General features: G+C 43.6%; 1 protein-coding gene across 1 annotated transcript; it reads right to left on the bottom strand.

Moving 5' to 3' along the window:
- Positions 1–750: 750 nt before the first annotated feature.
- Positions 751–13,771, bottom strand: cnih4.L (cornichon family AMPA receptor auxiliary protein 4 L homeolog). The gene is given in 5 exon segments (NM_001112892.1): positions 751–1,288; positions 2,282–2,422; positions 6,368–6,480; positions 7,714–7,782; positions 13,682–13,771. Coding segments are annotated over 5 exon segments (420 nt in total). The 5' UTR covers positions 13,751–13,771; the 3' UTR covers positions 751–1,260.
- Between the last annotated feature and the right edge of the window lie 983 nt (positions 13,772–14,754).

Here is a 14,754-nt window from a genome sequence, read left to right as displayed (position 1 = left end):
GCAAGTTGGAGTCATATCACCCCCTCCTTTCCTCCTCAGCAGCCTAATAACAGAACAATGGGAAGGTAACCAGATAGCAGCTCCCTAAGGCTAGGGGCACACGGCGCGATTTCGCCGCAATTCTGCGCTGGGCGAGTTGTCGCTGCGTTTTTTAAGCCGAAATAGCTTTGCTAACTTTGGCGCTGGCGTCAATGCAAATCGCGGCGAAATCGCTGCGCTAATTCACACGCGGCGATTCTTTTTCTACTGTCGCCCGGAAACGCCCAGCGAGGCAACTTCGGACGACAATAGAAAACGAATCGCCGCGTGTGAATTAGCGCAGCGATTTCGCCGCGATTTGCATTGACGCCAGCGCCAAAGTTAGCAAAGCTATTTCGGCTTAAAAAACGCAGCGTCAACTCGCTTAGCGCAGAATCGCGGCGAAATCGCGCCGTGTGCCCCTACCCTAACACAAGATAACAGCTGCCTGGTAGATCTAAGAACAGCACTCAATAGTAACATCCAGGTACCACTGCGACACATTCAGTTACATTGAGTAGGAGAAACAACAGCCTGCCAGAAAGCAGTTCCATCCTAAAGTGCTGTCTCTTTCTGAAAGCACATGACCAGGCAAAATGACCTGAGATGCACCTACACACCAATATTACAACTAAATACACTTGCTGGTTCAGGAATGACATTTTATATTGTAGAGTGAATTATTTGCAGTGTAAACAGTGTCATTTAGAAATAAAAACTACATCATAAAAATCACGACAGAATCCCTTTAATGATTAATATTGAATCCTAAATATCTCGTGTTTTGAAATAGTAATATTTTGTTATTAAAAAAACCTTGCATGTTATACAGATGGTGTGGGGGGGGGGAAGGCGTGTGGACAGAGCGTTTATGTTTGTGATTGTCAGCAGAACTGGATATTGCTTCAGATATAGGTTCTATGATACAGAAGGGATCCCATACTTGTCCCACCACTAGCAACATATTCTGGATTATGATCCCAAATAAAGCAATTTCTGCCAGCGAGTTCAGAGTCACTCCCAGGCAAAGAGAAGACGCAAAATGGGCTACATGGACTTTCTTTTCAAAAAATTTTTTATACATGTTTAAAAAAATACAGCTAGAAATATTGCTTTTAAATAGGCAGAATGGAAAATACTACTCTGGGTTCGGCTGTGATGTTGGCTTCCTGAACCGTCTTGTTCTCTTGCGGCTCTTCTTTACTGGGTGCACAGGGATTGTCTTCTGATTCGGTCCATGACTCAGTCGTTTATTAAGGCCAAAATCATACTGTAAGGTGCAAAGAAAAAGTTCACTTCAATTGATGAAGATTTTCCACAGTCAATGTAATAAGATGTATTAAAATACAAATCACCTAGCCAGGGACCGTTCCAATTAGGGCTGCACCGAATCCAGCATTCAGCTTTTTTCAGCAGGATTTAGATTCAGGCGAATCCTTCTGCCCGGGCTGAATCGAATTCTAATTTCCATATGCAAATTAGGGGCGGGGAGGGAAATATCGTGACTTTTAATCACAAAACAAGGAAGTAAAAAAATGTTTTTCCCTTCCCACCCGATATTTCCATATGCAAATTAGGATTTGTTCGGTATTCGCACAAATCTTTCACGAAGGATTCGGGGGTTCGGCCGAATCCAATATAGTGGATTCAGTGCATCCCATGTTCCAATACAAAAATAATAAAGAACTTCCAGTTGGCAAGGGTTTACATGGGCCAGGCTACTAACAAATTAGCAACCAATAAGATTATTGTTTTCATTTTCGATGGGTAACTTCTTTGGTGCAATTTAGCACCTCTGTAAAGCTGGTCATACACTAAGATCTGCTCGTTTGGCGACATCGATATGCCACTAATTTAAGTCTATAATCAGGGTGATCGAACATTCGGCCCTACGGCTGAACGATCGAATTACAACCAGGAAGAATAGGTTACGACGGGTCGTCGTCGGAAAAATTAAACCTTCCAGAACGATATCGTGGCCAGATATCAATCGAGAAGACCCGTCGGAAGCCCCCATACATGGGCAGATAAGCTGTCAAATTGGTCTAAACGACCGATATCGGCAGCTTTATTTCCCCGTGTATGGCCACCTTAAATCTACAATTTCTTGCTTACAACTGGCCATCAGTCCAGAAATCATGATTGGGAGCAATCGGAGACAATTTCAAGGTGTTTTGTTGCAACAAGACTACATGTGAAGTGATCAGAGACTCTTTAAAATATTCCCTGGCCTATTGAGGAGCAGACCTGGAGGGACACTCACCTGTACAAGTATATGAAGAAACAGAGTAGATGGAATCCAAGTTTAATCATGGCTTCTTTCATGTGAGACTTCAGCTGCCCCCGATTGTGAATCTCTGTAGGGTCAAACACCCCCAAGTTTCCACTTGGCACCATAATAAACCTGGAATTAAAGCAAACTCGTTACATCAAAAGCAGTTTTACAGTTTAGCAGGCAGCACAGACCTATGTAATGTCGGGTGTGAAATGTAAAGACACAATGACCAGTAAGAATAGGAATACAACTTCCACTGGAACCAACGTCATGTCTTCCAGGGAGAAGAAGTCAGAGTGACCTTTCCAAAATCATTTGCTAGAAAACAGGAGCGGCGTTTGCTGCTTACAAGCATTTTATGGCTATCACATATGCTTGCAAAAAAGAAGAACTTACACTCGCACACCCTGGCCGTCCGAAGTCACACGAATTCCAGGTGCTAGATGTTAGAGGAATTGGACGACCTCAAAAACAGCGTAGACACATCAGCACAACATGGATAATTCTAGCAGGATTTAACCTTGCTCGTTTATTTGCGGATGCAACGTTTCGGGGCGTGACCCCTTTCTCAAGCATGAGAAAGGGGTCACGCCCCGAAACGTTGCATCCGCAAATAAACGAGCAAGGTTAAATCCTGCTAGAATTATCCATGTTGTGCTGATGTGTCTTGTGTCTAGCACATATGCTTGGCATCAAGATAGATGCTGTGTAATGTAAGATATTATATCTAGGGAGGCACAGAATCCACTATTTTGGATTCGGCTGAACCCCCCGCGAATGATCCGGCTGAATACCGAACCGAATCCGAATTTGCATATGCAAATTAGGGGTGGGAAGGGGAAAACATCTTTTATTTCCTGGTTTTGTGACAAAAAAAATCACGATTTCCTTCCGTCCCTGATTTGCATATGCAAATTAGGATTCCGATTCGATTTGGGCAGGCATGAATCCAAATCCTGCTGAAAAAGGCCGAATCCCGAACTGAATCTTGGATTCAGTGCATCCCGAATTACATCTTAGACGAAAGAATGCGATGTGGCTGATGGCGGAGCGCTTCCCTTGCACGCCAGCTCCTGCTAAGCCGCAGCTCTCGCGATAGTTCGGCTCCTTCTAGCCGGCTTCCAATGCACACTTCTGTTACCGTTTGCAGAGCGCTGTTCAAAGCAATCACGGAGTCTGGCAGATTAATATCAATGTAATGGCTTTATTGAGCGCATTAAAAACTGCTAAGGAGGGGGATCACATCTAACGCGTTTCGTGTCAGAGAACCTGACACTTCATCAGAGAGAATTACATCTTACCCTGTTGTTCAGATACAAAAGGTTTGAAATGCCATTTTAGTTAGACGATTAGTCATTATTACTTTGGCAAGCTAACCTTAAAGGGATCCTGTCATCGGAAAACATGTTTTTTGTCAAAATGCATCAGTTAATAGTGCTGCTCCAACAGAATTCTGCACTGAAATCCATTTCTCAAAAGATCAAACAGATTTTTTTATATTCAATTTTGAAATCTGACATGGGGCTAGACATTTTGTCAATTTCCCAGCTGCCCCAAGTCATGTGACTTGTGCCTGCACTTTAGGAGAGAAATGCTTTCTGGCAGGCTGCTGTTTTTCCTTCTCAATGTAACTGAATGTGTCTCAGTGAGACATAGGTTTTTACTATTGAGTGTTGTTCTTAGATCTACCAGGCAGCTGTTATCTTGTGTTAGGGAGCTGTTATCTTGTTACCTTCTCATTGTTCTTTTGTTTGGCTGCTGGGGGGGAAAAGGGAGGGGTGATTTCACTCCAACTTGCAGTACAGCAGTAAAGAGTGATTGAAGTTTATCAGAGCACAAGTCACATAACCAGGAGCAGCTGGGAAATTGACAAAATGTCTAGCCCCATGTCAGGTTTCAAAATTGAATATAAAAAAAATCTGTTTGCTCTTTTGAGAAATGGATTACAGTGCAGAATTCTGCTGGAGCAGCACTATTAACTGATTCATTTTGAAAACATTATATTTTTCCCATGACAGTATCCTTTAAAGAGAAGAGAAGTGCCCTCCTGATTATCAGGGAAGTATTGCTTGGGAAACCTGGGCAGGTATTACCTCTCAAATGTCTTATTCACCATAAGAAAAAACACACACAGGCCAGAGTGGCTCGCTCATCTAAAGATATAGTCCTGGGGGCCACTAATGAAAGATAGGCCTGGGAGCGAACACTTAAAAGTATTTAAATTCTTTACAAGAATAATATGCACACTAAAAGTTTCCCAGCAGGGTTACCACTCTCTCTGTTGTGGCAGTGGAATCAATGGCCAGTCTAGTTAAAGGAACAGTAACACAAAAAATGAAAGTATTTTAAAGGGCAACTAAAGTCTAAAATAGAATAAGGCTAGAAATGCTGTATTTTGTACACTAAACATAAATATGAACTATCTACACCACAAGCCTAATCAAACAAATGATTTATGTTTTCAAAGTTGGCAACAGGGGGTCTCCATCTTGTAACTTTGTTATACATCTTTGCAAGACCAAGACTGTGCACATGCTCAGTGTGGTCTGGGCTGCTTAGGGATCATCATACATTATCAAAACAGCATAAGTCAAATATCTGCCAGAAGCCGATACAGCAAGACTGATTAATAATCAGAATATACAGACTGCACTGGCTCCTGTGTTGTCATGTAATCTAATGTGGATTTTATAGTTTTTGTATTGTTTAATACAAACTTTCTCCAACTCTGCAGAACCAGTGGCTGCAGCAAAATAATCCTCCAAATAGAATCCCAGTTTATCTGTTTAAATCTGGCTCCATGATCTCTGTCCCTGCAGCTGGAGTTGGAAACAGTAAAGGGGATGTAAAGGCAAAAATAAAATCCAATACAAATCTCTGCACAGTCGCCGACTGCTCTACAGGGAAACAAACAAAGCTGCTTGAGTTTTCCATGGCTGGGAAGTAAGGCGGGGGCTTCCCCTGCTGTTCATAAGTATGATTGTTTCCCTGCAGAGTAGTTAGGGACCGTCTGACAATTCCTATCCACAGCAAGTAAATGAAGGGAGAATTTCACTGCATGCAGTCAGGTTTCTTATAAAAACAGTACACATTTTTTAATTAAAGTATATTGGAGATAGGTTTCTTTTTCATTAAAGAAATAGGATTTTATTTTTTTGCCTTTACATGCCCTTTAAAGTAATGACAATATAATATACTGTTGTGCTGCACTGGTAAAACTGATGAGTTGTACTGAGAAACTTTACTATAGTTTTTATAAAATGTAGCCATGGAGGCAGCCATTTAAAAATCAAAAAGGCACAGGATACACAGTAAATAACAGATAAGCTCTATAGTATACAATCTACTGTGTATCCTGTGCTTGAATGGCTGCCCCCATGGCTACACAGCAGCTTGTTTATATAAACTATAGTAGTACTTATCTGTTATCTACTGTGTATCCTGTGCTTGAATGGCTGCCCCCATGGCTACACAGCAGCTTGTTTATATAAACTATAGTAGTACTTATCTGTTATCTACTGTGTATCCTGTGCTTGAATGGCTGCCCCCATGGCTACACAGCAGCTTGTTTATATAAACTATAGTAGTACTTATCTGTTATCTACTGTGTATCCTGTGCTTGAATGGCTGCCCCCATGGCTATACAGCAGCTTGTTTATATAAACTATAGTAGTGTTTCTGAAGCAAACACACCAGTTGTTCCAGTGCAGGACAACATTACATTATATTGTCATTCCTTTATGACATTTTCAGTTTTTGCTGTTACTATTCCTTGAACACACACGGATAAGAGGATTTAAGCTTAATGGCACTACTGAAAGGACAAGTGTGTGCAGATAACATGTTCCTGGCCAACCCATTTAGTACTCTGGGAGAAACCCATAACCTTATCATCCCACTCATTATATTTCATTTACAGGTCTCAGATTCAACGGAGCTGGGACAGTGGCTCTAATCATGGGCATTTATCTCAAACTCCCTCCCATAAAGTCAATGGCCTGTAATGTCTTCCCATTCACTTTAGTGGCAATCACCTTGTCAGCTCTAGATACTACAGGAAGAACAGATACTCACCTGTATATATTCCATGCTGCTATAGGCAGGTTAAGAACAAAGATGAACCAGTGTAATGACACGAGCATCAACACAGACACCACAGTATGGCCGACCAGCTCTGGGACCACCCACTGCAGAGAAATGAAGCACAGAAACATTACTTTGTTGTTGCAAAGAGCACATTTCCCATGGGCTTATTCCCTCAAAAGTAACGTACATCAGGTTCTGTACAGTGGAGAACTGCAGTGGGTTAGGTTCCTGATGGTACCAGCAGTGCAGGTATTTTAGCCCCTTCTCTGCATGGTGACACTTCAGTGTTTCATGATAGGTAACTAGTTGGCTTATGGGACCGGTAGTGACTAAAAATGTAGTCTACCCAATCAGACTCAAAGGTCTCCACTGTATAATGGACCTTAGTATGAAGGGAGGCAATGAATTCAGGAATTGGCCCTTTTAAGCAGGATTCGACTGAATTCTTAAAATGACTGTCACACAAACAAGGAATCTGTTTATTTTTCCTATTATAGCCTTCCTGGCATATTGGAATTAGGGTTCAGATTTGGTTCACCTGAATCCCAAAATAGTGGATTAATTGCAGCGCTACTTTAGCTCAACAACAAATGCACTTTAAGGGGCCGATTCACTAACTTCGAGTGAAGGATTCGAAGTAAAAAAACTTCGAATTTTTGTGCTTCTCGACTATCGGATTGGCGTAAATTCGCCTAAGTAGAATGATTCGAATAGATCGAGCGCAAAAACGCTGCAACTATTCGCCCATTCGATAGTCGAAGTACTGTCTCTTGTAAAAATACTTCGACTGCCTACTTCGCCACCTAAAACCTACCGAATTGCTTTAAAAGCCTATGGGAAAGTCCCATAGGCTTGTTTTCCAAGTTTTTGATCGAATAAAAAGGCATTGGATTGAATGAAAATCCTTCGAGCGAATATTCGATCGAGCGCCTATTCGCCTGGCGAATATTCGCCAATTCGACTATTCGCCAGCGCGTAAATTCGCCCGAATTGCCTATTCGATTCTATTCCCCAGTCGAATTTCGAGGGATTTAACCCCTCAAAATTCGACCCTTGTTGAATTTGCCCCTAATTGTTCCACTTATACAGTTAATACATTTAAAAAGCGTCAATTAATCTGCTTTTTGATTTATTTTTTTTTGCAACCTCTTTTCCCTGAACTCTCCTAATAAGCCTGAGGGACTGCTTAATTGTAGCTGCTGGGGGGATTCCAGCTGGTTGCTATAGAAATCAACCTGTAACAATTCTTTGTGTCGCTGTCAAGGCATTTGTATAGAAGAGACCAATTGTCACGAGCACCATAACCCTCTCACACACACAAGAAAGTGAAGCACCTTGTTCAGTTTGGAGCAGCAGGAACGGGCGTTGATGTAGTCACATTCTAAGTCCGACAGTGTAATTATCTAGTACTGAAGATAAGGGCAATATTGTATTTACATCACAAGCCAAACCAGTCAGTTTATGGTGCAAAGTTCTCACTGTTTCTTCCAAAAGTTATTTATTACACATCGATTGTGACAGAGCAGACTCACAACTTCAGCAACAGCCGTGGGACAATAAGGGTGCTGGCAAATACTGAGGGCACAATATCAATGTTGACAATTTTTTATATGATCATGGGTTCAGGACAGGGCTGTTGTGTAACTTCTATCATACTGTAGCCCTATGCACCTGGTTATTGCCACTGCCCCCCTCTCCTTGAAGTTACACTGCGCTGCTCATCTTATTCAAGAGAAATTAAAAATGTGTCATCTTTTTTTCCTCTCTGTACAGTTTAAAGGAATTGTTCAGTGTAAAAATAAAAACTGGGTAAATAGATAGGCTGTGCAATATAAAAAATGTTTCTAATATAGTTAGTCAAAAATGTAATGTACTGTATAAAGGCTGGAGTGATTTCATGTATAACAAGTCAGTCAGAACACTACTTCCTGCTTTTCAGCTCTCTTGGTTTACACTGACTGGTTGCCCTGGTTACCAGGCAGTAACCAATCAGACTTGAGGGGGGCCACATGGGTCATTTCTGTTGCTTTTGAATCTGAGCTGAATGCTGAGGATCAATTACAAACTCACTGAACAGAAATGTACCATGTGGCCCCCCCTTCAAGTCGCTGACTAACTCAGAGTTATAGAGCTGAAAAGCAGGACGTTGGATTCTGGCTGTTTTATTAGACATCTGTTCACTCCAGCCTTTATACATTACATTTTTGGCTAACTAACTATATTAGAAACATTTTTTATTTTGCACAGCTTATCTATTTACCCAGTTTTTATTTTCACACTGAACTATTCCTTTAATGCACATTAGTAAACACCTGCGGGTAAAAAGAGGGAAGAGGTGAGAGAGTTTTTCGCTTTTTCACAGCTCTGTAAATTAGCTGGCTTCTGCTAGAGTGTTTCGAAACGATATTGAGAAAGAGCTTTTGTTTTTTCACATCTCTGTGAATCAGCTGGCTTCGGCTACATTGTTTTGAAAGGAAGAGAGTTTTCGATTTTTCATAGCTCTGTGAATCAGCCGGCTTCTGCAATAGTGATGTGCGGGACAAACCGCTCCTGCCTTCAAATGCCGGCATCCGACTTCCGGTTTTATAGTGTCGAGTCTGCTCGCCCCGCCCCTTTTGTGACATCATCGGCAGGGCGGGTCAGCGTGGGTCTATAAAAGGACCCCCGGAAGCGGGCGCAGGTATAAGCAGGGCGGGTTAGGGTCGGGTGCGGGTCAGGGAAATTCTGACCTGCACATCACTATTCTGCTACACTGTTTCGAAAGGAGAGAGAGGGAGAGTTTTCGCTTTTTCACAGCTCTGTGAATCAGCTGGCTTCTGCTACATTGTTTCGAAAGGGGTGGGTAAGGGTATATAAATAGAGGAGGAATGGCGGGCCGGGACGAGAAATTCTCGACCCGCACAGCACTAGTTAGTTATTATGAAATAGACGAGCCCTAATTCTCCTACACTCCAACAATGGGTTGAGTTAATAAAGGTCACATTGCCTCTAATCAAATTGACATACAATGCTCAGGGGCACCCGGGATATTTTGGAATGAATACGGGAACTGTAGTTAGAAGCCAAGCCCCAAGACTCCTATCAGATGATCAAGTTCTATGTATAAATGTGTGTACACCTCAATAACCTGATGGTACGTGCTTTCTCCTGCTATGAAATGGTCACCGATTATATGTAAACAACCGTACCCAGCCTTCAACTAAGTGCCTGTTTTTCTCTTATCTTTATTTTTTCTATAAAAGGTAAAAACCTATAGAATTAAAAAGAAAACATGTACTTACTATATGCTGGAAAATTGTATAAAATGACATGTTATTTTTATTTGCCAAATGTTATTTTTGCCCTTACACACCCATTAATTATCAGAACCATAAAAGGGCAAGAGTGAACACTTCTACTAGAAAAAAAGAAGACTTGCCCTCGAGTTAAAAAAAACAAAAAAACAATACAATACGTTTACAATAGAAACCCCAACCAGCACTTCTGGTTTGGTGCAGACAGGGGCGAGTGTCTGGAATGTGCGCTTGGTGCTGGTACAATGTCTCTTTTGGAAGACAGTTTGTCTCTTTCACTATGACCTCAACCCTTCTCCCACCCCCATACACTAACACATTACTTAAAGTACTTATCTGTTATCTACTGTGTATCCTGTGCTTGAATGGCTGCCCCCATGGCTACACAGCAGCTTGTTTATATAAACTATAGTAGTACTTATCTGTTATCTACTGTGTATCCTGTGCTTGAATGGCTGCCCCCATGGCTACACAGCAGCTTGTTTATATAAACTATAATAGTACTTGTTATCTACTATTTATCCTGTGCTTGAATGGCTGCCCCCATGGCTACACAGCTTGTTTATATAAACTATAGTAGTACTTATCTGTTATCTACTGTGTATCCTGTGCTTGAATGGCTTCCCCCATGGCTACACAGCAACTTGTTTATATAAACTATAGTAGTACTTATCTGTTATCTACTGTGTATCCTGTGCTTGAATGGCTGCCCCCATGGCTACACAGCAGCTTGTTTATACAAACTATAGTAGTCTTACTGAAGGAAACACACCAGTTTTACCAGTGCAGGGCAACAGTACTTTATATATTACTTTAAAACACTTTTTTTGGTGTTACCGTTCCTTTAATATACTAATGTATTTTGCATGTCGACTGAAAGAAGTTAAAGGGGTTGTTCCCCTTCAAACAACTAGTTGTTTTCATATAGATCCCCAAAAATAACTTCTTCCAATTACTTTCTATTTTCAATTTGTGACCGTTTTTCTAATATTGAAGTGTAAAGTGTCATTTTGCAGCGTCTAAAGCAGATCTGTAAAGGGGGGGTCTCCGACCCCCCCAAACTGTTCTAAATTGATACATTTAGTTGATACATTTCTTTGTCCCTGCTGAGCAGAATCTCTGGGTTTCATTACAGGCAGCTGTTAGAATTGATACAATAGTTACTAATACTCCAGAGATGCTGCTGAGAAATGTATCAACTAAATGTTGCAAAATTGTAACAGTTCAGAATCTGCACCTGAATTACTGAGCTGCCAGACTCAAACACCAGAGACACAAACATTCAACTTTAAAAACTGAGATTTTGGAAAAACAGTAAAAAAAAAATTAATAAATAAAAAGTTTATTTCTGGGGAACAATCTGAAAACAACTGAACTGAAAAAAAGTGTTTAAAACAACTCCTTTAAAGGAGAAGGAAAGCCCCAGGGCGCAAAACCCCTCCCCCCCTCCCGTGTATTGCCCCCCCTCCCCCCTGGCCTACCCCTCCCGCTGGGCAAATGCCCCTAACTTGTTACTCACCCCTCTGCGCAGGTCCTGTCCACGGAGTCACAGTCGCCATCTTCTCCCACGCGCGTCTTCTTCCTGCTCTGACCGGCGTCTTCTGGCGCATGCGCAGTAGGAACAGGTACCGGTACAGCTCTATTGCGCATGCGCCGAATGTCACGAAGTTTTCCAATTTCACTTCGTGACATTCGGCGCATGCGCAATAGAGCTGTACCGGTACCTGTTCCTACTGCGCATGCGCCAGAAGACGCCGGTCAGAGCAGGAAGAAGACGCGCGTGGGAGAAGATGGCGACTGTGAACTCCGTGGACAGGACCTGCGCAGAGGGGTGAGTAACAAGTTAGGGGCATTTGCCCAGCGGGAGGGGTAGGCCAGGGGGGAGGAGGGAGGGGGGGCAATACACGGGAGGGGGGAGGGGTTTTGCGCCCTGGGGCTTTCCTTCTCCTTTAAGTACACACAAGGCATTTTATCACTACGAAAAGCTTAAAAATATAAACCACATTCTTTAGTAATTCTAAATCAAAATCAAAGTTAAACTACATAAACCAAAAACAATTGGAAAACCTAAAACAACTTGAATGAATTGAACCTGGCATAGATCTGTAGAATAGCGGTTTAATACAATCCAAAATTAACTAAAGTATTGTTTTTAGAGACAGAATTGCTTCTACTGTATCCTCCTTCATAGAAGCTCTTAAATCCGATTGGAATATTTTCAGTGCTTGTATTATTAGGAGTCTCTACATTTCTTGGCGACTCCGACTCCACAGCTCTGAACAATATACTACATTTTGCCGTCTCCACCCATTAATGCCAATATGAAGCTGTAAGCAGCTATGCCCTGGATGGAATCATGAACTGCACAGTGGGTAACATTGCATTGTCAGCAGCACTGGAGTCCTAAGTTCAATTCTAGCCACAACCCAAAATATACATAAAGGAAAACCAATTGTTTTCTACTTACTATGTTGCTATTATAAAAGCCAGGCCCTTATACTCACGCGAGGATCATGGCAGGAGCTGAAGGGCCACAATCTTGGCCAAACAGCTGAGTATATTGTTCATTTCAGGGGACTCTGGGTTCCTACACCCTCCTGGTTCCTACACCCTCCTGGTTACTATCCTGGTTAGTACACCCTCTCAGTCCTACATCCTCCTGGTTCCTACACCCTCCTGGTTACTATCCTGGTTAGTACACCCTCTCAGTCCTACACCCTCCTGGTTCCTACACCCTCCTGGCTAATATCCTGGTTAGTACACCCTCTCAGTCCTACACCCTCCTGGCTACTATCCTGGTTAGTACACCCTCTCAGTCCTACACCCTCCTGGTTCCTACACCCTCCTGGTTACTATCCTGGTTAGTACACCCTCCTGGGTCCTACACCCTCCTGGCTACTATCCTGGTTAGTACACCCTCTCAGTCCTACACCCTCCTGGTTCCTACACCCTCCTGGTTCCTATCCTGGTTAGTACACCCTCTCAGTCCTACACCCTCCTGGTTCCTACACCATCCTGGCTAATATCCTGGTTAGTACACCCTCTCAGTCCTACACCCTCCTGGCTACTATCCTGGTTAGTACACCCTCTCAGTCCTACACCCTCCTGGTTCTTACACCCTCCTGGTTACTATCCTGGTTAGTACACCCTCTCAGTCCTACACCCAGTGGTGATCCTAGAGGGGGGGCGGGCCCTGGTGCGTGACGCGCAGCCGGGCCCCGCCCCCTCCGTACGGCTGCATTTGCCGGCATTTTCAGTGGTCCTGGCCCGGTCGCACCCCCTGCTCCCCCAGTAGTTCCGCCACTGCCTACATCCTCCTGGTTCCTACACCCTCCTGGTTCCTACACCCTCCTGGTTCCTACACCCTCCTGGTTCCTACACCCTCCTGGTTCCTACACCCTCCTGGTTCCTACACCCTCCTGGTTCCTACACCCTCCTGGTAAATATCCTTGTTAGTACACCCTCTCAGTCCTACACCCTCCTGGCTACGATCCTGGTTAGTACACCGTCTCAGTCCTACACCCTTCTGGTTCCTACACCCTCCTGGCTCCTATTCTGGTTATTACACCCTCCTGGTTCCTACGCCTGTAGCTTTCCAAATAGCACTGTACTACATCTCCCAGTATTCCACCTTAAACACAAATGCAAGAGACTCCAACCTGTAACATAACCAGAATTCTGTAGTTCAAGGAGTGTCAGGCTGGAATCCCGAGACCTGTGCAGAACTAGACTGTAAACTCTGCAGCTCAGAAAGTGCAACTACTCTACACAATGTGACAAAGAGCCGTATAGTCAGTAATACCACCTTTGCGTGTATTATACATATACATCACATAATATACATATAAATCACATAACATGCAGCATCTGTGAATTACAAGTCCCATCATTTCCTCCAACAGGCGTTAGACCATTATCAGCTCATGCCCAGGGGTTTAACCCCACGGCCCCCCACACTGGTTTCCCACCAGTCCCCTCACCCTCCCGGTGCCCCAGCCATAAAGGATACGAAGTAAACAGAGAGGAAAATAAGGGCGCAGCAATCAATGAGCGAAAAGATGAAGAGCGCGGCCTCCATAGTGCAAGCAGTACAAACTCCCGCACGCCCTCTTCCGCCAATCCGCCGCTCCCTTTTCTAATCACGTGACGAGGAAATAATGCCCCCAAGGCACGCTGGGGAATGTAGTTTTCGTTCTAGTCATTCGACACACGTGATCCAAGCGTTCGAAACTCCGCATTCCTTCCCATCCTGGGCGGTGTGTATATTAAAGGCGTGGTCTGGGCTGGATTTACATAGTGGGCGCCCCTAGGCCCACTGCCGTTCGTCGCCCCTGTCCCCTCCTCTTTTTTTTGCGCAAATTTTCATCATCTCGACTAGAGCTATTGGGATTGTCGCACAGGAAATTTAAAAAATGATTGTACCCAGTGTTTTTGACCCAATGTGGATGTGGTTTGGCAGCATGCCGCCCCCCACAAATCCTTTCCACAAATCCGGGCCTGGGGGTGGTTCACCTTTATGTTGCAGATTGGCTAATTATAAGCCTGTAGGGTAGAGGCACACAATTCTATTTGGGGGAGATTAGTCGCACAGAGACAAATCAACATCGGGCGACTAATCTCCCTGTAATGCCTTCCCGCCAGCTAGAATTGAAATCGCCGGCGGGATGGCACTCGGATCAATTACATTTCTGAAGTCGCCCAAAGTTTCCTCGTGAGGCAACTTCGAAAAACTAAGCGATCTGAGTGCCATCCCGCCGACGACTTACATTCTAACCGGCAGGAAGGCATTGCGGGGAGATTAGTCGCCCGAAGAAGAGGCGATTTGTCAATGGGCAACTAATCTCCTGCAAATAGCATTGTGTGCCTTTACCCTAATCTCCCCGCAATGCCTTCCCACCGGCTACAATGTAAGTCGCCAGCGGGATGGCACTCAGATCGCTTAGTTTTGCGACGTTGCCTCACGAGGAAACTTTGGGCAACTTCGGAAAATTAAACGCTACGAGTGTCATCCCTTCGGCGATTTACATTCTTGCCGGCGGGAAGGCAGATCGGGGAGATTAGTTGCCCGAAGAAGAGGCGATT

Source organism: Xenopus laevis, chromosome 5L, assembly GCF_017654675.1.
Source record: "Xenopus laevis strain J_2021 chromosome 5L, Xenopus_laevis_v10.1, whole genome shotgun sequence".
Taxonomy (NCBI): domain Eukaryota; kingdom Metazoa; phylum Chordata; class Amphibia; order Anura; family Pipidae; genus Xenopus; species Xenopus laevis.
This window is presented reverse-complemented; position numbering and strand designations above follow the sequence as displayed.